The 27,727-nt window shown below is 43.4% G+C and overlaps 1 protein-coding gene across 1 annotated transcript in view; it reads left to right on the top strand.

Moving 5' to 3' along the window:
• LOC134932546 (chloride anion exchanger-like) overlaps positions 1-27,727 on the top strand; it is a 130,974-nt gene that overhangs the window by 91,510 nt on the left and 11,737 nt on the right. Inside the window, exons 11-17 of the mRNA XM_063927076.1 lie at positions 9,443-9,538; positions 10,020-10,126; positions 11,982-12,051; positions 15,963-16,055; positions 16,158-16,253; positions 18,995-19,231; positions 21,311-21,365. Coding sequence (XP_063783146.1) covers positions 9,443-9,538; positions 10,020-10,126; positions 11,982-12,051; positions 15,963-16,055; positions 16,158-16,253; positions 18,995-19,231; positions 21,311-21,365 — 754 coding nt within the window. The remainder of the gene's footprint in view (positions 1-9,442; positions 9,539-10,019; positions 10,127-11,981; positions 12,052-15,962; positions 16,056-16,157; positions 16,254-18,994; positions 19,232-21,310; positions 21,366-27,727) is intronic.

Genomic DNA, 27,727 nt, shown 5'->3' with positions numbered 1-27,727 from the left:
TCTGTGTTTCTCTAACAGGCTTTGCTGTGGGTCTGTCCCCTATAGCCCCAGTGTGGTTCTGGGTGTCGTTACGCGTGTGTCGGCATGTCTGAGGCTGTGCTCTTCCCAGGAGGAGGCTGGAGTGGGGACAGAAAAGACTGTGGGAGTGACCCTGTCTGCACCGCTGACTACTGATTGGGTAAATTTTTTGAGTGGTTTGAATGCAAATGTGGCTCTATTGAATAAGAGATTAGATAAATCGGAGTCTCAGAACCAAGCATGGAGAAAATCCATGGAGGATGCATTGTCACAAGTACAGACCCCCTCGGGGTCACAGAAGCATTCATTTACCCAGATAGCGGATTCAGATACCGACACGGACTCTGACTCCAGTGTCGACTATAGTGATGCCAGATTGAATCCTAAACTGGCTAAGAGCATTCAGCACATGATTGTGGCGATAAAAGACGTTTTACATATCACAGAAGACCTTGCTGTTCCTGACACAAGGGTCTGTATGTTTAAAAGAAAGAAACCTGAGGTAACGTTTCCTCCCTCTCATGAACTGAACAATCTTTTTGAAAAGGCTTGGGAAAGTCCTGACAAAAAATTACAGATTCCCAAGAGAATTCCGGTGGCATATCCGTTCCCCTCTGGGGACAGGGAAAAGTGGGAGTCAACCCCCACTGTGGACAAAGCTCTATCACGTCTGCCCAAAAAGGTGGCGCTTCCGTCTCCTGACACGGCAGCCCTGAAGGATCCTGCGGATCGTAAGCAGGAAAATACATTGAAATCCATTTATGTCACTACGGGTACGCTACTCAGACCTGCCATTGCATCGGCATGGGTGAGTAGCGCTATTGAAAAGTGGGCAGATAACTTGTCATCTGATATAGATTCCCTGGATAGGGATAGCATTATTTTGACACTGGGTTATATCAGGGACGCTGCAGCCTACCTAAAGGAAGCTGCGAGGGATATTGGCCTTTTGGGATCAAGGGCCAATGCCATGGCAGTCTCGGCTAGGAGGGCATTGTGGATTCATCAATGGAATGCTGATGCTGACTCTTAGAAGGCTATGGAGTCTTTGCCGTATAAAGGTGGTGTCTTGTTTGGCGACGGCCTCGCTGACCTGGTATCTACGGCTACCGCGGGTAAGTCATCATTTCTACCTTATGTCCCTGCACAACAAAAGAAAATGCCCCACTATCAGCTGCAGTCCTTTCGGCCCAATAAATACAAAAAAGGACGAGGGTCTTCCTTCCTTGCTACTATAGGAAGAGGGAGGGGAAAAAGGTCACCGGCTGTGGCAGGTTCCCAAGAGCAGAAGTCCTCCCCGGCTTCTGCCAAATCCACCACATGACGCTGGGGCTCATCTGCGGGAGTCCGCACTGGTGGGGGCACGTCTCCAACTCTTCAGTCAGGTCTGGGTTCGCTCGGCCCTGGATCCTTGGGTATTAGAAATAGTAGCCCAAGGGTACAAATTGGAGTTTCAAGACATGCCCCCTTACCGATTTTTCAAATCGGCCTTGCCAGCTTCTCTTCCGGAAAGGGAGGTAGTATGCGCTGCAATACAAAAGCTGTGTCAAAATCAAGTCATTGTCACGGTACCCCCATCACAGCAGGGAGAAGGCTTTTATTCGAGCCTGTTCGTGGTCCCGAAGCCGGATGGCTCGGTCAGACCGATTCTGAACCTAAAATCCCTCAATTTCTATCTGAAAAAATTAAAATTCAAGATGGAATCTCTCCAAGCAGTGATCTCCAGTCTGGAGGAGGGGGATTTTATGGTGTCGGTCAACATAAAGGATGCCTACATACACGTCCCCATATATCCTCCGCATCAGGCTTACCTGAGGTTTGCTGTTCAGGATTGTCATTACCAATTTCAGACGTTGCCGTTTGGTCTGTCCACGGCTCCGAGGATTTTCACCAAAGTACACATGTATCCACATTTATCTTGACGGTTAATAGGATTAATTGTGACTGGCCAGTCAGACTTAATCCTCTGCTGTAATGACTTAATCCCCTGCTGTATTGTTCTCTGTATTGTATTGCAGTTGAGAACAATAGCTGAAGGGTTTATGCTAATAAGTCATGTTGTGACTAGGCACAGAAAACTACTCAAGATAATGGTAGGTGGATACATCTGTAATGGTGGAAATGATGGTTCTCCTGCGCAATCAAGGAATCACAATTATCCCATATTTGGACGATCTCCTGATAAAGGCGAGATCCAAGGAGCAATTACTGAAAAACTTTACGCTCTCCCTGGCAATTCTGCAACAACATGGTTGGCTCCTAAACTTGCCAAAATCACAGTTGGTTCCGACAACACGGCTGTCATTCTTGGGTATGATTCTGGACACAGAATTATAGAGAGTCTTTCTTCTAGTGGAAAAGGCTCTGGAAATCCAGAACATGGTCAGATTCTGAAACCGGCAAGAGTGTTGATTCATCAATGCACTTGGTTGCTGGGGAAGATGGTGGCAGCCTACGAGGCCATTCAGTTTGGCAGGTTCCATGCCAGGGTGTTTCAGTGGGAACTGTTGGACCAGTGGTCCGGATCTCACCTGCACATGCACCGGAAAATAATCCTATCTTCCCTGACCAGAATCTCTCTCCTGTGGTGGCTGCACAGTTCTCACCTCCTAGAGGGACGCAGGTTCGGGATCCAGGATTGGATCCTGGTGACCACGGATGCAAGTCTCCGAGGCTGGGGAGCAGTCACACAGGGGGGAAATTTCCAGGGAAAATGGGCAAGCCAGGAAGCTTGTCTGCACATAAACATTCTGGAATTAAGGGCCATTTACAACGGCCTTCTGCAAGCGGAACATCTTCTTCGCGGTCTGCCCGTCTTGATTCAGTCAGACAACATAACAGCAGTGGCGTACATAAACCGCCAGGGCGGAACAAAGAGCAGAGCGGCAATAGCGGAGGCCACAAAAGTTCTTCGCTGGGCGGAAAGACATGCAGGCGGGGACACCTGGGAAGCAGACTTCCTCAGCAGACACGATCTCCATCCAGGAGAGTGGGGTCTTCATCAAGAGGTATTTGCAGAAGTGACAAATCGTTGGGGAATTCCTCAAATAGACATGATGGCGTCTCGCCTCAACAAGAAACTTCAGAGCTATTGTTCCAGGTCGAGGGACCCTCAAGCAATAGCGGTGGACGCCCTAGTGACACCGTGGGTGTTTCAGTCGCTCTATGTGTTCCCTCCACTTCCACTCATTCCAAAGGTGATAAAGATCATAAGAAGAACAAGGGTTCAGGCGATACTCATTGTTCCAGACTGGCCAAGGAGGGCCTGGTATCCGGATCTTCAGGAATTACTCATAGGAGATCCCTGGCCTCTTCCTCTACGAGAGGACCGGTTACAGCAAGGACCGTGCGTGTATCAAGACTTACCGCGGCTGCGTTTGACGGCATGGCGGTTGAACGCCAAATCCTAGCCCGAAAGGGTATTCCCAGTGAAGTCATTCCCACACTACTTCAGGCTAGAAAAGAAGTAACGGCGAGGCATTACCACCGTATTTGGAGAAAATATGTGTCTTGGTGTCAATTCAAGAAGGGTCCTACGGAAGAATTTCAGCTGGGGCGTTTTCTCCATTTTTTGCAAGCAGGTGTGAATGCGGGCCTAAAGTTAAGCACCATTAAAGTACAAATTTCGGCCTTATCAATTTTCTTTCAGAAAGAATTGGCCTCCCTTCCAGAAGTTCAGACCTTCGTGAAAGGAGTGCTGCGCATTCAACCTCCCTTTGTGCCCCCATTGGCACCATGGGATCTTAACGTGGTGTTGCAGTTCCTGCAATATCATTGGTTTGAACCTTTACACAAGGTTGAGCTCAAATTCCTCACTTGGAAAGTGGTCATGCTGTTGGCCTTGGCGTCCGCAAGGCGGGTGTCTGAATTAGCGGCTTTGTCTCACAACAGCCCCTATTTGATCTTCCATGTAGATAGAGCGGAGTTGAGAACTCGTCAGCAATTTCTACCAAAAGTGGTTTCATCGTTTAACATGAACCAACCTATTGTGGTGCCAGTGGCTACTGAAGCCTTGGCGGAATCGAAGTCTCTCGATGCGGTCAGAGCTTTGAAAATCTATGTCGCCAGAACGGCTCAGATTAGGAAAACGGAGGCTCTGTTTGTCCTGTATGCTCCCAACAAGATTAGGGCTCCTGCTTCCAAGCAGGCTATTGCACGCTGGATCTGTAATACGATTCAGCATGCTCATTCTACGGCGGGATTGCCGTTACCGAAATCGGTGAAGGCCCATTCTACGAGGAAGGTGGGCTTATCTTGGGCGGCTGCCCGAGGGGTCTCGGCGTTACAGCTTTGCCGAGCGGCTACTTGGTTGGGTTCAAACACTTTTGTTAAGTTCTACAAGTTTGATACCCTGGCTGAGCAGGACCTCATGTTTGGTCAATCGGTGCTGCAGAGACATCCGCACTCTCCCGCCCGTTCTGGAGCTTTGGTATAAACCCCATGGTTCTTGAAGCGTCCCCAGCATCCTCTAGGACGTATGAGAAAATAGGATTTTAATACCTACCGGTAAATCCTTTTCTCCTAGTCCGTAGAGGATGCTGGGCGCCCGTCCCAGTGCGGACTCTATCTGCAGTACTTGTTTAATAGTTATTGCTTGTGTTACACAAAGGTTGTGCTTTGGTTATGGTTAGCCTGTTGCTGACTTTGTTCATGCCGTTGACTGGAATTCTGTTTAATGCCAGGTTGTACGGCATGTTTGGTGGTGTGAGCTGGTAAGTATCTCACCCTTAGTTTAACAGTAAATCCTTTTCCTCAAAATGTCCGTCTCCCTGGGCACAGTTCCTATAACTGGGGTCTGGAGGACGGGCATAGAGGGAGGAGCCAGTTCACACCCATTCAAGGTCTTGAAGTGCCCATGTCTCCTGCAGATCCCATCTATACCCCATGGTTCTTGAAGCATCCCCAGCATCCTCTACGGACTAGGAGAAAAGGATAGACCGGTAGGTATTGAAATCCTATTTTATATATATATATATATATATATATATATAGTCCATGTATTCCGGCTCTCCATTGGAAGAAAATAGCTGCTCCGGGTACCTTTGTAAAACAATTACATACCCATACACTAGACGTGGCACTCCTGGAGTCTTGTGAAATGAAACTCGTCAACAGGCAGTTTAGTAGAACAACGTTTCAATGCCAATTTTTATTTAGGCATTTTCCTCAGGTTACCCTGGTAACCTGAGGAAAATGCCTAAATAAAAATTGGCATTGAAACGTTGTTCTACTAAACTGCCTGTTGACGAGTTTCATTTCACAAGACTCCAGGAGTGCCACGTCTAGTGTATGGGTATATATATATATATATATATATATATATAGTCGAACGTGTGGTGGCACTCAGAATAAAGACAACACAAGCAACGCTGATGCAGTCAACGTTTCAGGGATTGCTCCCTTTTATCAAGACACGACCAGCAACCTGTGATACATAAAATATATATACATACCGGTAGCCTGCATATCTCCAATCGCGTGGCTCCAGCCGCCTCCCACCGACCCCGAGCAAACACGCCATATGCACGGGCCGGCGCCGGGAATCGACGTCGGACTGGCAGGGGGGTGCGGCTCGGACCACACGTCAGAGCGCTGCTAAGCAACCGCCAACAACAGGAAGTGTGAACATACACATACAGATAGATAAAACATACAGATTAAGAACCATAGCCACATGATTAAAAACACCTAAAACATACATTGATAAATACCAGGCAACACGCTAATATACAGCAGAGTGTTACAATAATGCCAGCGAGCAAAAACACCAGCAAAAATGCAATTGCAATATCTAAGCATAACAATGCTCTGAAATCGATACTGTATAGATATTTAGATTTAAATCTAAAAGAAATCGTAGCTGTGTGGTTTGCGGGCAAACACAATGTAATTAATGTGATTGATATATTAGTTTAGGGCCAATAATACCGCACACTGTATCAAATCTGTATGGCCCCAACCCGGCATCTTATATGCCGAGTGAAGCATCAGAACCTTAGTGTAACCCCTCATACACCCTGAATCTACAAATACATTTCAAATAGGTGTAATTTATACAAAAAAGATTATAAGAAACGTTTATAAGAAACAATTAAAGCTCAGCGCCTCATTGAGGCCCAGTGGATGCACCGTTTGAAGGGTGTGTATCCACCATGCCTCCTTTCTCAGAAGTGCCTGACCTCTGTCACCACCTTTTTTGTTTAATGGAACGTGGTCGATCATTTTGTAGCGGATAGACGCTAAACTATGATTGCAATTTTTAAAGTGTCGTGGTACTGGGAGATCGCTACCTTTGCCTTCTAGGGCAGCCCGTATACTGGACCTGTGAAGTGCAATTCTCTCCTTGAACTGTCTGATACTTTTGCCAACATAAAGCAGCCCACAAGGGCACTTAATATAGTACACTATAAACTTGCTGCTACAGGTCAGAGTATATTTAATGTTAAAGAGTTTGCCAGATCTGGGGTGATTGAAAGTACTACCCGGTTCCAAGCAACTACAGGTAGTGCACCCTGTGCACCTGTAGTTGCCCGGTTTACGGGTCAAAAAATGTGGCAATCTTTCTTGACCAAAATCAGAAATGTCGTTATGAACAACTATGTCTTTAATGTTACGACCACGCCTATATGCTGCCATAAGGGTGGTATCCTTAAAGCTGGGTAAATCTTTGTCCCTAGCAATCACCGGCCATATGCCTTTAGCTTGACGATTTAATGTCTTACTGGCAGTTGTATAATCCTGTGTCCAAATCATCTTATTAGAAACTTTTTCAGAATCTTTGGAGACAAGCGTATCTTGTCTCGATGTACTGAGAGCTTTCACACTTCCTGTTGTTGGCGGTTGCTTAGCAGCGCTCTGACGTGTGGTCCGAGCCGCACCCCCCTGCCAGTCCAACGTCGATTCCCGGCGCCGGCCCGTGCATATGGCGTGTTTGCTCGGGGTCGGTGGGAGGCGGCTGGAGCCACGCGATTGGAGATGTGCAGGCTACCGGTATGTATATATATTTTATGTATCACAGGTTGCTGGTCGTGTCTTGATAAAAGGGAGCAATCCCTGAAACGTTGACTGCATCAGCGTTGCTTGTGTTGTCTTTATTCTGAGTGCCACCACACGTTCGACTACATGCTCATCCAGAGAGGTTAGGCACCAGGACTCGTTGTTTCTTCTTAAGCGTGAGTGCCGGACATTTGTTTTATATTTATATATATATATATATATATATATATATATAAACGTACCAATTCCATTCAGCGGCACTCAGAGACTGATAACGGCGTCAGGCTTTGAAAAACATCTTGTGCTTTAATAAATCAAAACGATCTGCATACCCTGCAGTTCGTTTTGTTTATTAAAGCACAAGATGTTTTTCAAAGCCTGACACCGTTATCAGTCTCTGAGCGCCGCTGAATGGAATTGGTATGTTTATGGATTTTTGAACCCCAGAGGGCACTGGAGCATTTCAAACTCAGCAAGGCGAGTGCCGATCCGTTTGCACACATATATATATATATATATATATATATATATATATATAGTGTGTATATATATATATATATATATATATATATATATATATAGCTAACCCTAAGCCCCCATAACCCCCCTCCCACAACCTAACCCTCCTGGTTGTGCCTAACCATTCCGCTCTGCAGGGTACATATTGTATTTATACATGTGTGTGTGTGTGTATATATATATATATATATATATATATATATTCTACATATATAGATAATCCTAAACCCCCATATGCCCCCCCCCCCCTGCAACCTAACCCTCCCCGGTGGTGCGTAACCCTTCCACTTAGCAGTGTAAACCTAACCTTCCCCCAAAGCCTACCCCTCCCTGATGGTGCGTAACCCTAACCCACCGCTCCTGGCAGCCTAACCCTAACCAACCCCCCCCCCCCCCCCCCCCCTGCAGCCAGTGTTGGACTGGGACATGAAGGGCCCACCGGGGGAATGCAGTTATAGGGGCCTATACTTAGGGGTGTAGCCAGCCTACAAAGGGTGTGTGGCCAGCATCCACAGAGGCTTGAAATACACAATAGTTTAGTGCAGTGTAATGCAACTTATCTACCATGTATAACACAAGTGCACAGTCTGGAACCTGATCCCTAGAGGAAGGAGTGGGCCCTCAGGCAGTGGGGCCTACCGGTGGTTTCCCTGGTACCCCTGTGGGCCAGTCCGACCCTGCCTGCAGCCTAAACCTAACCTCCCCCTGGGCCCCCAAAGACCATGAACGGATAATAGAGAGGTTTATATTTTCACCTCAGGGTTTTTTGTTCCTCCTCTTTTTTCTTTTGCACAAAATATTTTCTTTAATCTTTCACCCACTCCACCAAGGTCAGGGGAGCAGTACGGATAAGAGCGGTAGGGCCCCCCTGTCTTAAGTGCACCGGGCCCCCCGAAGTCTTAATCCGGCCCTGCCTGTGTATGTATGCTGACACACAAAGTGCATTCTCCATAGAAACAAGCATCTTCTATATAACGGCATGCTTAATCATGTAGGTTATAGAGCAGGCCTGTCCAACCTGTGGCTCTCCAGCTGTTGTAAAACTACACATCCCAGCATGCTTTACCACAGTTTTTGCATTCCCTAATAGCAAAACTGTAGCAGGGCATGCTGGGATGTGTCGTTTCACAACAGCTGGAGAGCCACAGATTGGCCAGGCCTGTTATAGAGGTATTGCCTGCGCATACAGCATAGGTGGGCCCCTTGGTGTGTGATGAGCATATCATACAGTATCATACAGGTGATCCAGTGCAAACCCAATACATTGTGCAGTGCTTTTCAAAAACTAGGAGTAAATTGTCCATCATGCATCTTTATTTTTCTTCCTGCTTATATAGTTTTAGTCTTAAATTTTTTTACAATGAGCACTCATAGGAGTATATTTACTAACCGTTGCTCTTGGTTTTTGGACGATTTTCCATAGATTTTGCAAACTGACCAAAAACGGCCATTTACTAAAGGCAAAACCGACCAAACACTCGACTCGGTTATAATAATTGCATATTTGTATTCTTTATATTTAAAAACAAGAAGTGAACTATTTGAAGTAAAAAGAATAGAAAGTGTATCGATTAAATTATTGACAATAAAATTTTTGTTTAGTTTGAATGGGATAATTACTGTATATCCCGACATTATAATAGTTTAACAGCAAATATGACAGGCACTTACCACCGTAGTGATTTGCTGTACTTCAAACTATTTGGTAGATATTACATTCAATTTGTTCAAGAGGTATCAATAAAAACATTTTTTAATTAAATTTAAAAAAAGGAAACCCGATCCCCATTCATGGTCTACTCACTACAGTACTAGCGCATAATTCAATATTTGTTTCTTGTGTTTGTGTTGTTGTTTTTTTTTTCATGTGTAAGATTATTGTTATTATTGGTCCATTTTCTTATTCTAGTCAGTGCTTGCAGCCTTGGTCGTTATAAATCTGAAGGGAATGTTGATGCAGTTTAATGAAATACCTAATTTGTTCCGGAAAGATAAATATGATTGTGTAAGTAATACACTTGCTACTTGTTGTCAGTTGATTCACATAGAATAATAATAGTGCAATGTCCAAGGACCAGGGCCAATAATTAATTAAAATCGATGTATTAGCTTGAAATTCTTTAGACTGCTGCCAATATGGAAAAAATGTAGTTGACACAATGAAAGACACAGCTTGTTTGCATAGTGTGATTGTCAGTCTAGGTCCAAAGTGTTACAGTAACTGTAGTAATAAAATGGGAGTCCATAGAGTTTCTATCTCTCTAAATTACTTGTACTAATTTAGATAATGGTATCTAGTAACATTGCTGCCAACATATTTAGTATTTAGCTATACATAGAAAACATTTCTGGGTATGGCATGATGAGATTTATTCAGAATTGTTTGAATAAAGTGAACATTGGATTATATCTTAGTGTACACTTAAATAAGAGAATGTGCTCTAAATTACTGGCATCACTAATCACTGATCCTTTATTTGTCACAGTTAATATGGGTGGTGTCCTTTATTGCTGCTGTGTTACTTGGGCTTGACCTTGGACTGGCAGCAGGAGTAGGATTTGAGCTGCTGACCGTGGTGTTCCGAGCACAGTTGTAAGTACAGTAGAGAGTTAGGGGGACATTTACTAAGCAGTGATAGAAGTGGAAAAGTGAGCCAGTGGAGAAGTTGCCCATGTCAACCAATCAGCTGCTCTGTATACTGTTATAGTTTGCAAATTATAAATGTTACGTCAATGCTGATTGGTTGCCATGGGCAACTTCTCCACTGGCTCACTTCTCCACTTTTATCACTGCTTAGTAAATGTCCCCCTTAACTTTTAATATAAAAACGTTACAGTAAAATAAAAACTATCACAAACGTAGGGGAAGACTCAATTAGGCATTGAGTTTACCCCGCTGGGGGGAGTCACAACACACACCAAGGCATGCATACAGTATATAAGAGCGCAATCGCATACCTAAGAGTTGTATAACTATTACATATAGATAGATAGATTAACAGAGGAGCAACCACACATATTCTCAAAAGATTCATCATATGAGAGCTGTAATTACATAATAGGTTTCATATGTCCTTGCCTCCAGCTCCAATAAGCAGCACAGAGACCAGCACACCACCATAGATATTTGAAAAAAAAAAAAAAAAAAAAACAAATGTATTTACATTAAAGCAGCCAAAGTATCATAATGAAAAATAGCAGCAGCAACAAGGGTGTGCACTTGAGGAAGGTGGTTGGGTCAACTGAAACAATCAATGGGCTGAGACTGGGCTACAAATTAGGATACTTGTGTCAATATGGGTTTGATAAATACCATACTTATGATGCTGCTATTTTTAACTATGATACTTTGGCTGCTTTGTAAATACATTTGTTTTGGGGGTTTTTTGCAACTACTGGTGGTGTGCTGGTTTCTGTGCGGCTTATTAGGACTGGATGCAAGGAAAGATAGATAGATAGATAGATAGATAGATAGATAGATAGATAGATAGATAGATAGATAGATAGATAGATAGATATATAGATAGATAGATAGATAGATAGATAGGCATAATGCATAGTTAATTCCTGGATTCATATATCCTACAAAGAACATTCTTCAAAATTTCTCTGCTGAATGGAAGGGCTCTGCATCTCCACCTGGTGGTCATAAATTGTAGTTTTTACCTTTAATTTAGCAACTTTTGTAAATTACAAGAGTTCCTATATCTAATTTGTGAATATCAAAAGTTGCTTTTATGGATTCTGCATGTACACAGGACAGCATAACACCTTTTCTGTGACATGATCATGTTGGTAAGCATCATGCTTCCATGGGGCAGCAGCATGCAAAACTCACGACTGAGCATCATCTGACTCAAGTGTGAGCCACACCAAATACCCATCATCAGCTACACAGCATTTGACATACCTCCCCCTGCTATGCTCTCCACTCCACAGCTAGACAAGCCCATCCATCTGTTCCCCGATGAACCATCATCTGCCCTAACAGGAGGTTTGGTCTTCTCCTCATCTCCATCCTCACCCTGCACCATAGGCTATAGGCCCAAGTGTTCTGCATTGAGATCTTCCTTTATTTCTGGTCCCTTGCTTACAGCCCCACTAAACATGGCTCCCTGAGTCAAATGCATTCCTCGTCTCCAGTAATTACATAATTGAGGTTTGGTATATGCAAACACATATGTACATTGTACCCATTTTTACCTTTATCTTGATGCATCTCCAGCCATATCAAGAAAGACTGTATGCCAAGAAGCCTTAAAAATGTATGATTTTAAAATTAATCTGTCACTGTACATTTGTACTTTGTAATTAATTGTTAGTAGTAGTAGTAGTAATAATAATAATAATAATAATAATAATTATTATTATTATTATTGCTACTATATGTAGTGTATACCTTTCAGTACTTCGGCTGTGCTTTCACATTTATTTATTTATGTTTTCAGTCCAAAATGCTCCCAGGTGGCAAGTGTTGGAGGAAATGATATTTACAAGAACAGAAAAGACTATATAAATGTACGGTACAGTATATACTGTAATTTACAACAATAAGTAAATGAAGCTGCTTATTTTGTGTTTCACAGAGTATCACTGTCATAACTGATCCACATTAATGGAGTATTTATTTAACGTATCAGACCACTAGCAGTTCTTCCCAATGGTGGACAGAGAGAATAGAACGGGCTGTCTTGTGACTAGGGGAGTAGGGTTTTTGTGCTAATTGCTCACATTTACATTTACTTTATTTCATAGCATGCAAATGATAATATATAGATATTAACAGCAATGGGGCATAATTCCTTGGTATTACATTCCATGGTAATCAGCATGAACAGTAACATATAGGTAATACACCCCAGTAGTGTAAGTTATTACTAATGAGCATCAGCACTAATATAATTAAAGAACTCATGAACAGCATCGCTCATAGTTATGCATATGTATTATGCTCCTATAATACTATTTGCACTGAGTAGCAACAGCACTAATCATAAGGTATCCGGACTATAGATCTAAACTAAAAAAGGTCTACAGTGAATAGGTCTACCACTAATGGTAGACATGCAATAGGTTGACAGGGCCAAAAGGCATGTAAAAGGTAGACAGTTGAACAGGTCGACATGGTTAAAAGGTCGACATGACAATGGTCAACACACATATGGTAGACACAAGTTTTTTTTTAAAAATTAAAAAATGTTAAACTTTTTGATACTTCCACATGGACTACAATTGGGAATAGTAACCTTGCCCGAAGCATGGCGAGCGAAGCGATCCATGCGAGGGGATGCAGTACACTAATGGGGCTTGTTTGTGACAGAAAAGTGACAAAATACCCCAAAAAACAAAAACAAGTGTGTCTACCTTTTTTGTGTCGACATTTTGACCGTCAACATTTTGACCCTGTCAACCTTTTGACCTTGTTGACCATTCCTACTGTCTACCTATTCTATGTCGATCTTTTGACCCTGTCGACCTAATGCATGTCTACCATTAGTGGTAGACCTATTGACTGTAGACCTTTTAAGTGTAGATCGAATAATCCACACCCAATCATAATGCCACTACTAATGTGCAGCGGTATCCGGACTCCAGGTCGACAGCAAAAAGGTTGACACACCTTAGGTCGACGCCAATTGGCCAACACACCTTAGGTCGACATCTACAAAAGGTCGACATGGACAAACGTTCGACAGGAACAATGTCAACATGGAAAAATGTCGACATGAGTTTTTCACGATTTTTTTCTTTTTTGGAACCTTTTCATACTTAATGATCCACGTGGACTACGATTGGAACGGTAATCTGTGCCGAGCAAAGCGGCAGCGGAGCGAAGGCACCATGCCCGAAGCATGGCGAGCGAAGCGAGCCATGCGAGGGGACGCGGTGCACTAATTGGGGTTCCCGGTCACTCTACGAAGAAAACAACACCAAAAATATATAAAAAACTCATGTCGACCTTTTTCCATGCCGACCTTGTTCCTGTCGACCTTTTGTCCATGTTGACCTTTTGTCCACGTCGACCAATTGGCGTCGACCTAAGGTGTGTCGACCTTTTTGCTGTCGACCCTGAGTCCCAGACCCTGTGCAGCAGCACAAATAGTAATGTACATTTATTATACCCATCATCAGGGGCACCTCTTTACCTGTCTGGCCGGGGGTTTGCAGCCCTCTCCACCCTGCCCTCTCAATGATAGATAGCTGACCAGGAGGCAGGGACAGGGCTTAGGTCCAGGGGGAAGGCAGTTAATTGACCACCTGTCGGGACCCTGGCGGTCAGGATATCGATGCCGGAATCCCGACACCAGTTGAAATACTGGCGGGCGGAGTCCTGACCGCCGGCTGGTTACCCCTCTTGGGTGGTGGTCCACGCCACCACCCGGAGGGGAATAGAAACTTGTGGCGACTGAAGGTCGCCACCAGGCCCAAAGCGTGATGAGCGCAGGGAGCCCAGGAGGGGACACACTTGGGCTCCCGGTGTCTGTCTCCTGACCGCCGGGATCCCGACCGCCGGGATCTCGTACTGATCCCGTCCAAGGGCAGGCTTAACTATGGCACCTATAAATAGGCCGGCTTCTAGTAACTGCATCAGCTGCAGCCTATAAAAGCCAGATTGGGCTGATGTTATAGCAGGGGAATGGCTTCCCATGGGAGGCGCTTTCTCTGCAACCACAGGCAGACTGGCAATCCCAGCTGAAGAAAACACATCCCCATGGGTCTGCCTGTCTGGCTGTGATTTGCAGACAGCGCTTTCCATTGGAAGTCAATGCCACTGCTAGGCAGTCCCTACAGGTGACAGATTTTACTGAGGAGACTGCAGTCCCGCAGCCCCAAGATAAAATCCACCACTATCCATCATTAACCACTTGCCTGGCATGGTCGCATCAGATGCGACCATACCAGCAAGTGTCTTATCTGACCTGGTTGCACAGGATGCGACCAGTCAGATAAACAATGTTAGCATGGAAGGGAAACCTCCCTCTGCTGCTGCACACAGAGGGACCGGAAGGTCCTCCTGCCTTCTTGCACCCTCCCCTCAGTGTTGCCGTGCAGAACCCCCCACCCAGCGGCTGCAGACAATAGCAACTGCTGGGGAAGTGTAAACCAACCCTGCCAAGCCCCCCCCTCCCCCCTTCCTGTGTACCTGGCAGCTGTCTGGGGTGTAAAAAGTAATGTCACGATGGTCACAATGTTCTCAATGTTCCCGACCGATGTTTCGATGTTTGAAAAAATAAATATAAAAAATTTAACTAAAATCATTTTGGATAAGGATCAATTCATGTTCTTCACTTAATTCATAAAACCTGACAATTTCTGAGCAGTTTTTTGGGGGGGGGGGGGGAAATTGTCAGTTAACTGCTTAATAATATACCAATGATGGGTATTAGCACTAAGAGTAACGTAACTACTGAGAGGTAGGAGCAGCACTAATAATAATGACTAGTACTGTATGTCCATCACAAGTAATGCCACTATTAATAGGCTGTATCTCTAGTACAAATGCTGCATACCATGGGCGTAAGTGTAGTGGGTGCAAGGCGTGCCATTGCTATGGGACCCAGAGGCTCAGTGATGGCAGGACCCGGGTTATAAAGTTGCTTACCAATTTACCAGATTTGCCTGCCAAGCACTTTGGTCTGATCCATTGTCCAGCCCTAATTGTGTGACATGACATTTTCAGTGAGATGAGTGTGTAGTGGATCTTATAATGGCAAGGGGGCACTGTAATGTGGAATCATTTGAACTGAAGGCCACTGTAATGTGGCACAATATGAACTGGAGGGCATTGTAATGCGTCATAATCTGTTCTGTTCATTGTAAAGTGGGGGCACTATAATGTTACATAATAAGAACTGGGGCACAATATGAAATGGAGACACTATAGTGTGGCATAATATGAACTGGGGCACTGTAACATTGCATAATCTGAACTGGAGAGCACTTTAATGTGGTACAGTATGAACAGGGGACACTCTAATGTGGCATAATATGCACGGGGGACACTGTACAGTATGTAATAATGTGATTTGGGGATACTGTGTGGCATAATGTGTACTGCCATCATATAAACTAGGTAACTACAATGGGATACATATGATATCCCGGCAGACACTACTATGAGGCATAATATTAACTAGTGCACTACTATGGTTCAGAAAATAAACTAGGGCACTATTATGGGGCATAAAATGAATAACTGCTGTGAAGAAGTGTTTCTCAAGAAGCATTGGGAAAGGTGCCCACAAAGTTCTGGTTATGCCCCTGCTGCATACTATACCTGTTACTAAAAAGCAGCAACATATGTACAATCCAATGTCTCTTGCATCTGAAAAGACTCACTTTTTTCCTCTGAATCCCAGTGCCGTCAAAGAGTTTCCAATATGATGACGCTGTGTATCTCACTGAATTCTCCTGCTTGTCTTTTGCAGATTTATGAGCATCAAGGGATCAAGGTTTTCAGATGTCCATCACCAATATTCTTTGCCAACATTGATTTTTTTAGAGACAAAATTGTGGCGGCTGTAAGTTATGGTACCTTAGTTATATATATATATATATATATATATATACTACCTGGAATACTAAATGCTAAATTTGTAATGTTATATATATATCTATTGCAGGCAGGGTTTAGCCCATTGAGGGTTCTACGCAAGCGCAACAAAGCTCTAAGAAAAATAAAAAAGCTGTTGAGTAAAGGGGAACTTCAAGTCACACCAGTAAGTATTACACATATTATTGAATAGCATCCCAGCATATAAGGTCTTATTCAGAGAAGAAATTATGACCAAAATGCAGAGAAAAGGAGAAAATATATTTAGCATTACAATATCATACCTGATGATACAGATTTGAATGAAAGAAATTTTGAAAGGAGGTGAAAGATATGTTCTAAAAATATGAATCCCCAGAGGAGAGGTCAGCAAACTCCTGGAGGTATATCCTGGGAGATAAGTGCTTTTAGCTGCAGCGACAAGAAGACAGTTCAGGGAATGGTGTAACTTTACCATATCAGAATGTATTAACGACAAACAGCAAAGTGACTTCTAAATCTAGACTCCAGGGACTGACAGCCTAGATCTGATAGCATATCACAGTGGGGGGTTCTGCAGTTATACAATAAAATAAGAAAATAATATGGCAGCTTGAGATGTAAAGTCTGGTGTGTTTCCGGGGATTGAAATAAGCTTCATCTCCATAGTCTGTAAATGGCTTTAGCATCTGTTGAGTTATAATAATAATAATAATTAATAATCATTTTATTTATATAGTGCTTTTCTCCTGTAGGACTCAAATAGACATCAGAAACATGGTACATTGTACAAGCTTTTAGTAGTTACAGAAAATAGAAAACCACACAAAAATAATTAAAAACAACAGAAACCTAGAGAGCACAAAAAGCATGTTGCCGGGTTGGTGCTGACATTTTGGGTAATAACGTCCACAGGTCATGTACGGTACTCCACCCACGAAAGGTACCAGGTGAGGCAGCCATCGTTGGTGCACTACGTAAGATTACCCTGGGGGACACAAAATGGGGTGGTTGCAGCATGTTGATACTTGGAGTAGAGTCCCACTATAACTGTCAGATCCATGTATTCCGCATCCCAGACAGGTGAGGCAGCCATGTTGGGTGCACTGCGAAGGTTACACTGTGGGAGATAAGCCATACAAGGAGCATATCCAGGCAAACTGACACGTGTGTATAAGTATGATATACCCTGTATGAATACATCCACATGTAGAACATCCTTCTAGTAAAGGTACAGCATACAGGCATAAATACAGTGGGGTGAAAGAACATGGTGTATCAAAAGCAGTAATTAGGGCACAAACTAATGGTGGGCAGAGTGATAGTGGTTAGTAGATAAAAGAAACACAGTAAGCATGGGAGTGAATGATGGATAGTACAGTTATCCTATAAAGCAAACCCTATAACATGTTGGATGCATGGTATCTATATACAAACTAAATGTAGGATGTCACAATATACTGATTCTGGTACATGCTGGAGCTTTCTGTAATTGATTGATCATATTGTCCAAAATTATATTTATACAGTGCTTGAAATCAGTTTGTTTTGCATTATCCAGTGTTTCATCATACATAAATCACATTGAGGTATATTTTCAATGTCATATGTTTGCAGACAGATAGATATACATGGCTGGCTTATCAAAAGTGGATTGATAATTCTAAATGAAAAGCTATTGCCTGTACTTGACATAGGCTGTATGTATAACATGTTGAAAAGTAATAACTTTTGTATTTTTCGTTATCAAGAAAATAGTATTTACTGTATGCCCTACTGTAATAATTCTCAGTTAGAAAATTGTTTTATAAGCACATGGTTGTGCCCTAAACTTATTCACATTCTAGTTTGGTGAACTAGAAAATATACTACCCATATAACTGTCTGAGGGAGAGTACAGTGTGTGTGTGTGTGTGTGTGTGTGTGTGTGTGTGTGTGTGTGTGTGTATGTATGTATGTATGTATGTATGTATGAAAGCTTTGTTTTAATTAAGTGTTATATACAGAATTGACAAAAAAAAAAATACATAGGAGCAACACTACAGCCAATTCCTCATTGTCATGTTCTGTGTCTATTACTTTTTATGCACATGCAAACCAATGTAAATACAACAATTTACTGTAATCTAAAAACATGGAACATAAAATAAAATGTTCACCAAATAAACATAATAATAATATAATCATGTTTTATATAGAGTTCCTTCTCCAGCAGTACTCAAAGCACATAACAGATATAGTACAGTACAGAAACTATGAAATACAGAAAAGCTTTTCATAAATACAGAGAACATGGAGAAACTAAAGGCACATTAAGTAAATGCTTGAGTAAATATGAAAGTATTTTTGAAGGATTTTAGAGTGGGGCCTCTCGAACTGTGTGGAATGTTCCATAGAATCGAAGCCACATCTCGACCCCTAGATGAATTCTGGGAGATTCTAGGTCCTTCATCTACAGATCTTGGTCGTAGCGGGGCAGTAAAGAATCAGAAGCTGCTTTAAGTACCTTGGGCTCTGGTCATGTAAGGCTTTGAAAGTCAGTAAGCCAATCTTGTAATACTGTAGATTTGCCATCTTACAGGCAACCAGTGGAGGGAGTAGAGAAGGGATGTTATACCCTCACTAGCTAGACCTCATGAAGACATGAGGACCCAAAGACCAATATGTTAACAGAGAAAAAAGTTTATCTACAGTATTTGCATGGTGGATAAACAAACCCTCCAGTGTTACAGTTTTAGCAAATTGTAAATATCGCCTAGCATAGGGGTAAAACTGCATAACAATAAAGCTAACCTCAATAATGTTATATACACTATCTGTCCATTATGTAATTTTGCTATTTTCTGTTTTGTTTTTTAAAGAACAATTTACCTAGAAAGCAGTATAGTATTAGTATTTTATTTAACTTGATAACAATGTATATTGCAGAAAGGTGTGATTTGTACATCATATAACCCCAATGAGTCTGATGATGAAGAACTGGACAATAACTGGATTGAAGAATTGGACAAACCAATAAACATGGCTGATCTGCCCATTGCCATAGACTGGAATGCAGATCTTCCTAATAATATCGTAGTTCCCAGAATTGATCTCCACAGTTTGATCATCGATTTCGGAGCAGTGTCTTTCTTAGATATGTCTGGAATGAAAGGCCTAAAAGCGGTATGTAAATATTAGGTATAATCTATATACAGATAGATAGATAGATAGATAGATAGATAGATAGATAGATAGATAGATAGATAGATAGATAGATATGTGTATGTGTGTATATATGTATATATATGTATATATATATATATATATATATATATATACATACATATATATATTATACATATGTATGTATGGTGATAGCATGGTAAAAAAAAATGTATACAGTAGTTATTGGTCCCATAATATTCTAATTTGAACTTAAACATTTACTGGGAATTACTTGTAAATTACAAATGTTCTTTTGTTTCACATAAACATTGGATTATTATAAATTCCATAACAGTATATACTACCAGTATTTTTCAGCCATATACTGAATATTTAAGATGCAATTAATTGAACATTTAGAATGCAAGTTAGAATTTATATATTTTTCTTCTGTAACTTTGATGAGGCTAGCTTAAACGGATGTAAAATTAAATGTAACTTAAATAATTAAAAAAATTTAAATTAATTGTAAAATTTCAAGAAAATATGAGATGAATATACATTACATACTGCATATCATAAATCAAAGTTTTTAAGGGGGACATGTACTAAGCAGTGATAAAAGTGGAGAAGTTGCCCATTGCAAACCAATCAGCTGCTCTGTATACTTTTATAGTTTGCAAATTATAAATGTTATATAAATGGTGATTGGTTGCCATGGACAACTTCTCGACTGGATCACTTCTCCACTTTTACCACTACTTAGTACATCTACCCCTAAGTCTGTATCAATGCATTAGTGTGGTACAGTGATTTTCAACCTTTTTCAACTCGGGGCACACCTACAAGACTTTAAAATTGCCAAGGTACACCATCAGTGCCCCACGGTATTAAAACCCCATACACACACATTGGCCCCCACAGAAGTGCAAACACATTGGCCCCCACAGTACTAAAACTAATTTATAATAATGCCACACACTGTCCCCCAGAGTAATTCAACCAAACACTGCCTCCCCAACTAATTTCACCTCCAACTTAACCTGGTCACTATTTACTCCTTATTTATAACTGTATAATGCAGAAGGCGTCATCAGGACCACGTCTAAAATTCCCCACCAGCAGTACAAAATTGCCACTTCATATATGCACAACTCCATATCGTATAAACATTGTCCCCCACAGTAATGTCACACTGCTCCCCCCAATAGTAATTCCACTCACTGTGCACCCCCCAGTAATTCCACACACTGCCCCCCATAGTAATTCCACGCAATGTCCGCCCCCACCCCACAGTAATTCCACACATACATAATGAAAAAAAAAGAAATATATATATATATATATATATATATATATATAAAAATAACCTATAGCTGTTAAATCTTTCCCAGTGGTGGGAGAAGTGAGGAGCACTGAGATGGACCAGGCAGCGACAGCAGCACGGAGCAGCAGTGGGTGGGCCGTGCGTGACCTATGACTCACCATAGGTCATGGGTGGCTAGCGAAAGTGCACAGCACTGCTGAACCGGCTACTGATTGCAGCTGTGCTGGCATCTCTGGCGGGCGGCGCAGGTCTCTCTGGTGGGTGGCGCAGGTCTCTCTGGTGGGCGGCAGCGGCATCTCTGGCAGACGGCGGCACACCTGGCAACCGCTCGCGGCACACTAGTGTGCCGCGGCACAGCGGTTGAAAATCACTGGTGTGGTAGGTTGCAATATTGGACACATGGTTTATTGCGATGTAAACGTTTCATTCATGCTGAGGCCATCAGCAGGAGGTGTACCATCTACCATCAACAACTAATTTCAAATACATGTCAATAAAATATTGAAATGTAAAGACTGCTGTTGTGTTTATCCCTTTCCCTGTTACCATTTCTATTTTTTTGTTTCCTATTATTGCAAAAATATTATACTGGTCATGATCGCATTGGATTAGATATCTCATGTTGATATACTTACCATTGTTAAACAAAGAATATATAAAAAGTATATATGAAAAGTAAATGTAAATACTGTTTGTTTGTTTGTTTGTTTGTTTGTTTGTTTATTGTCAGCAGGATTCATTGTTTTAACATACTTATTGAACTTTTTCAGATTATGAAAGAATTTATTAAAGTTGAAGTTGATATATACATTGCTGGAATAGACAGTAAGTGCCACTCTTTACAATACTTTTAATTGAGGATTTATGATATTTAATGAATTAGTTAGGAATAGACTGTAATAGAATAGAGGTAGATAGTACGTGATGCTGAGAAGTATCAATTAGTCAAATCCACAAAAATCTATTCCTAAATAATAAAAACATTATTAACATAATATCCATGAAGGTGCTTTTTCAATGTTTCATAAATGATCCATTGTTTACAATGAAAGACTAAAAAATATCTATTTTTTTATCATTATCAAAATGTAATTGTAATGCATTTATTAAAAAAAAGGAGATTTATGGTAAGAACTTACCTTTGTTAAATCTCTTTCTGCGAGGTACACTGGATTCCACAGGGAATAACATCGGGGTGTAGAGTAGGATCTTGATCTGAGGCACCAACAGGCTAAAAGCTTTGACTATTCCCAAAATGCTCAGCGCTGCCTCCTCTATAACCCCGTCTCCATGCACAGGAGCTCAGTTTTGTTCACCAGTCCAATGCAGTAGCAGGTAAAAAAGACGACAACCATTAGTAGCCACGTACACCACATTCTCAGGACAGGAGAAGGTATCAGTGGCTAATGCCATACAAACCCAAAGAAGCTGAGTGCATCAGGGTGGGCGCCCTGTGGAATCCAGTGTACCTTGCAGAAAGAGATTTAGCAAAGGTAAGTTCTTACCATAAATCTCCTTTTCTGCAGCAGGGTACACTGTATTCCACAGGGAATAACATCGGGGATGTCCTAAAGCAGTTCCTTATGAGAGGGGACGCACTGTAGCGGGCACAAGCACCCGGCATCCAAAGGAAGCATCCTGGGAGGCGGAATTATCGTAGGCATAGAACCTTATGAACGTGTTCACTGAGGACCACGTAGCCGCCTTGCACAATTGTTCAAGGGTCGCACCACGGCGGGCCGCCCAAGAAGGTCCAACAGACCAAGGAGACTGAGTAGAATGAGCTTTGATGGTAGCAGGGGCTGGAAGGCCAGACTGTACATAAGCATGTGCAATCACCATTCTAATCCATCTGGCCAAGGTCTGCTTGTTAGCAGGCCAGCCACGTTTGTGAAAACCAAACAGTACAAAGAGAGAATCAGACTTCCTAATGGAGGCTGTCCTCTTCACATAGAGATGGAGAGCCCGTACCACATCCAAAGACCGCTCTTTCGAGAATAAATCCGGAGAGACAAAGGCTGGAACCACAATCTCCTTGTTAAGGTGGAAAGAAGACACCACCTTAGGTAGATAACCAGGGAGCGGTCAAAGAACCGCCCGGTCACGGTGAAAAATCAGATAGGGGGACCTACAAGACAAGGCACCCAAATCTGATACCCGTCTAGCAGAGGCAATAGCCAGTAGAAAAAAGACCCTGAGGGAAAGCCACTTAAGGTCCGCAGATTCAAGAGGTTCAAATGGAGACTCTTGCAAAGCCTTCAGAACCACTGACAAATCCCAAGGAGCCACAGGTGGGACATAGGGAGGTTGAATCCGTAAAACACCCTGAGTGAATGTATGAACATAAGGCAGAGTCACAATTTGTCTCTGAAACCATACCGACAAGGCAGAAATATGAACCTTGAGGGAGGCCAGCCGAAGGCCCAAGTCCAGTCCTTGTTGTAGGAAGGCTAAAAGTTTGGCCGTACTAAACTTGTAAATGTCATGATTGTTAGATGCGCACCAAGCAAAGTAAGAATTCCAGACCCTATGGCAAATCCGAGCAGAAGCCGGTTTACGGGCCTTCAACATGAGAATTCTTTGGCTCTCAGTACGGAAGCTTCAAGAGCCACGCCGTCAAAGCCAGTCGGGCCAAATCCTGGTAAACACAAAGGCCCTGAACGAAGAGGTCTGGTCATTGTGGAAGCAGAAGCGGACGCTCTAGCAAGAGACCCTGTAGGTCTGAGAACCAATGCTGTCTTGGCAATGCTGGAGCTATTAGAAGAAGAATTCCTCCTTCTTGCTTGAACTTCCTCACTACTCTGGGCAGGAGTGACACCGGAGGGAACACGTATGGGAGCCAAAAGTTCCATGAAATTGCCTGTGCATCCACGAACGCTGCTTGAGGATCCTTTGTTCCTGCTCCGAAGACCGGAACCTTGTGACTGTGTCGAGACGCCATCAGGTCTACGTTTGGTAGGCCCCACTTGTCCACTAGGAGTTGAAATACTTCTGGATGAAGGCTCCACTCTCCGGCATGTACATCCTGATGACTGAGGAAGTCCACTTCCCAGTTGAGGACCCCCGGAATGAACACTGCCGATATGGCTGGCAGATGGCTTTCCGCCCATTGAAGAATCTTGACACTTCCATCATTGCCATGTGGCTCGAGTGCCGCCTTGATGATTTATGTATGAAACCATGGTGGCGGTGTCTGACTGCACTTGAACAGGTCTATGCAGTACCAGAGCATTGAACACTGCCCGCAATTCCAGATTGTTTATTGGGAGGAGAGACTCCATCCTGGTCCACTGACCCTGAAGAGAGTGTTGCTCCAACACAGCGCCCCAACCCCGCAGACTGGCATCCATCGTCAGAAAGACCCAGTTGGAGATCCAGAAGGGACGACCCCTGCTCAATCGTTGCTCCTGTAGCCACCAGGTCAGTGACAGACAGACCTCCGGAGACAAGGAGACCTGATCCAGTGAAGCAGGCCATCCCACTTGGCAAGAATCAGTTTCTGCAGAGGGCGGGAATGAAATTGAGCATACTCCACCATGTCGAAAGCCGACACCATGAGGCCTAGTACTTGCATCGCTGAGTGTATCGACACACGCAGACAAGAGCGGAAGCAACGTATCTGGTCCTAAAGCTTCAGGACTTTCTCCTGTGACAAAATCAACCTCTGGTTGTGTGTGTCCAACAACGCTCCCAGTTGCACAATGCTCTTGGCAGGGACCGGGGATGATTTCTTCCAGTTGATGACCCCACCCGTGGGTTTAGAGAAACTGGACCGTCAGATCCAAATGACAGTGGAGAACTTCTGGGCAATTGGCCAGGATCAGCAGGTCGTCCAGATACGGCAGGATCCGGATGCCCCGACAGCGGAGTGAAGCCATCATAACTGCCATGACCTTGGTGAAAATTTGTGGAGACGTGGTCAGACCAAATGGTAAGGCCTGGAATTGGTAATGGAGATTGCCAATAGCAAACCGCAGGTATTGCTGATGTGACATGGCAATAGGGATATGCATGTAAGCATCCTGTATATCGAGGGATACCATATTGTCCCCTGGTTCCAAAGCCAGGACAATAGAGCGAAGGGTCTCCATACGAAACTTGGAGACCCTCACAAACTTGTTCAAAGATTTGAGGTTGAGAATGGGCCGGGAGGAACCATTCGGTTTGGGGACTAGGAACAGCGTTGAATAGTACCCCCTGCCCCTCTGAGCCAGAGGCACCGGCACTACCACTCCGGTGTCCAGGAGGGATTGTACCACTAAATGGAGAGTTGTTGCCTTCACCTGATCTGAAGGGATGTCCGTCAGGCAACAGCGAGGAGGGGGACGTGTCTTGAAGGATATAGCGTATCCGTGAGTGATGACTTCCCGTACCCAAGCATCTGAAGTGGTCTTCAACCATACCTGGGTGAACTGTAGAAGTCGGCCTCCCACCCTGGGATCCCCCAGGGGGAGGCCCACCCCGTCATGCTGCAGGCTTGTCAGATTTGGAAGCCAGCTGACGGGCAGCCCAGGCACGTTTAGGCTTGGGCTTGGTGGTTTTAGAAGTGCGAGACTGTTTCGGGTACGCCTGACCCTTTGCTTTACCCGAGCCAAAATGGATGTCGTAGCAGCCTTGGCCGCTAGAACACCTGCATCTGAAAGCTGCTTCTTTAATGTAATGAGATGCCATGACAAAGAAACGACCAGCTTATAACGGTCGAGAAACGCGTCAGGGTGTTTTAGGATCCAAACACTCTTCACGGATTTGGTTGCCACCGATTTCAGCATCAATCACTTTATTGGACAGTCCGGTCCTGGGTCTGGAGCCACCTGCATTGGTCCCTTTGCAAAGCAGGGACCGTGGCTGCCGATCACGTGCCTGGAGCCAGCGGTCCAGTCGGGCACTGAGAGGTAAACACAGGCGCCGCAGCTACAATCACCTTGGACACGCCAGGCGGTGCGCGCAATCCCGGCGCCGTGGACCAAAACTCTCGGGAAGCAGTAAGCCTAACCGCTCTGAACACAATAAGTGATTAAGGTAGAGAGCGGCAGACGGAGACGCTCTAGAGAGGCTGCAATATGAGATAAAGCCTGCTTTACAAATTGACTTTTAGCTACCTGAAGCATCAGTATATTTGCTACATTAACTGTTTCAATTCTTTCTTAAAAGAAACAATAACCATGATTACGGTATAAATACATGTATTATCACACAGGACGTGACTGGTGGATATAAATAAGGGTCTTTCACCATTCTTGGACTCTTTCTACATTGATTTCACTAAAGGACACCTGTGAAAATTATCTGGTAATCAGTAGGGTATTACTTGAGTGGAACCATAAGGATATTCGAGTGTTAGGGATCCTGTGCTATGAAATATATTTTTAAAGTACTAAGTTGTTTTAAATCCAGTTGCCAATTGGTATAGTTTAAACTAATTTTGGTGCATGTGCAATTTTAGATATAATAAATATGGAATAATTCAAGTCTATTTGCGCTCTCTTTCCTTTTTTGCTTGTTTACTCTATATAGGGACGCTAATACCCTATTCTGAGAGCAGCAAATAGCATCTCAACACAGGTTCTATCACAGGCGCCTTTCCTTTTTTAGTGGACAATATAAGAGAGACATTGTCTGGCATGTTCAGAAAAATTGGACGGAAACTCCGCCTCTATTTCCTGAGCCCATGCCTCAATAGCTTCTGCGGCCCAAGTAGCCGCAATGGTGGGCCTATGCGCAGACCCTGCAAGGGTATAGAGAGCTTTTAAGCAGCCCTCCACACGCTTATCTATCGGCTCCTTGACAGAAGTGATGGTAGTGACAGGCAGAGCAGATGACACCACCAGCCGAGCGATTTGCGAATCCACCGGCGGTGGCGTTTCCCAATTTGTGCTCAATTCTGCTGCAAGGGGATAGTGGGCTAGCATCTTCTTGTGTGAGGTGAATTTCTTTCCAGGGTTCTCCCAGGATTCCTGACGTATGTCAACCAAATGGTCAGAATGAGGTAAAATCAAACAACGTTTAAACCTGTCCAGTTTCTTGGATGTAGTAGCAGGCTCAGGATCATCATCAATCTGAAGAATGAGCCTGATAGTCTCTAACAGATCAGGAACTGCCAGCTGTGAAACCGATCCCCATCAGAAACGTCATGATCAGAGTTTGTGAGGTTAATATACACACCATCTTCATCGGAAGAGGGATCCGGAACATGCGTAATTGAGAGGAAGTAACAGCCCGCTTAGAGAACTTCTTAGGTTTAGTCTTAGGCGGGCGAGGGTCAGGAATATGTTTATCCAAAGAGTTATTCAATTGCTATAACTGAGTGGACAGAGCATCTGTCCATGGCGGATTAACCACAGGGACCATATAAGGCTGATAAGGCACAGTAGGTCCCATAGGGGGCGCAAGTCTAGTTACCAGCATAGTCAGTAAATTAGAAAAGGCAGCCCAAGGCGGGCCCAGATGTGCCCCCGTTGTTACAAACTGACTGAGGGGTACAGAACCCACAAAACCTGAACCCTCCGCAGCCATGGTATCCTCAAATGCATCTAGGACATCATAACCGCGCACGGCGGAATCAGCCCCAGACCTATCGCCCCCTGTAGCTGACATGATATGAAAGCATAAACCACGGAAGACACAGTACAATATCAGCAGATATAATACCTAACACAAACCGCCCGTGCAGTGTGACAGCACGAACAGAGGATTTCTGAGGTAAAATGTGACTGAAAAACACAGAGAAAAATACGTATATCCTGTGAAATACCTATATTATCTAATAACCCTGACGCACGGAGCCCCCTCAGGTTACAGAATATAGGGACAGCAGTAGGAGATATACGGAGTAGAGATGACCCAGCAGCTATACACACACACACACACACACACACAGTCACATGTACAATGCAGGAATTATGACAAACAATAAAACTGTACTGGACTAGCAATACTATTACTGAGTAAAGCTATGTATATAAACAGATATATCAATGCACAGTAAAAACTGGATGAATATCACATGGTACTTGTACTAAATATCACTGTAGTAATGCACTTGTTCTTAACTAACACTGTCTAGACGTCATGTAGAATACTTAAGTGTCCTGTAAATGCACAGCACTGATTATGCAGGCGGCTTTACAGAGGAGGCATCACCCAGCAGTCCCAGAATCAGCGCAGCTGTGTGTAATGGCGCCCAAATG

Source organism: Pseudophryne corroboree, chromosome 6 (genome assembly GCF_028390025.1).
Source record: "Pseudophryne corroboree isolate aPseCor3 chromosome 6, aPseCor3.hap2, whole genome shotgun sequence".
Taxonomy (NCBI): Eukaryota; Metazoa; Chordata; class Amphibia; order Anura; family Myobatrachidae; genus Pseudophryne; species Pseudophryne corroboree.
The sequence above is the reverse complement of the archived record's forward strand: the minus strand, read 5'-3'. Positions and strand labels throughout refer to the sequence as shown.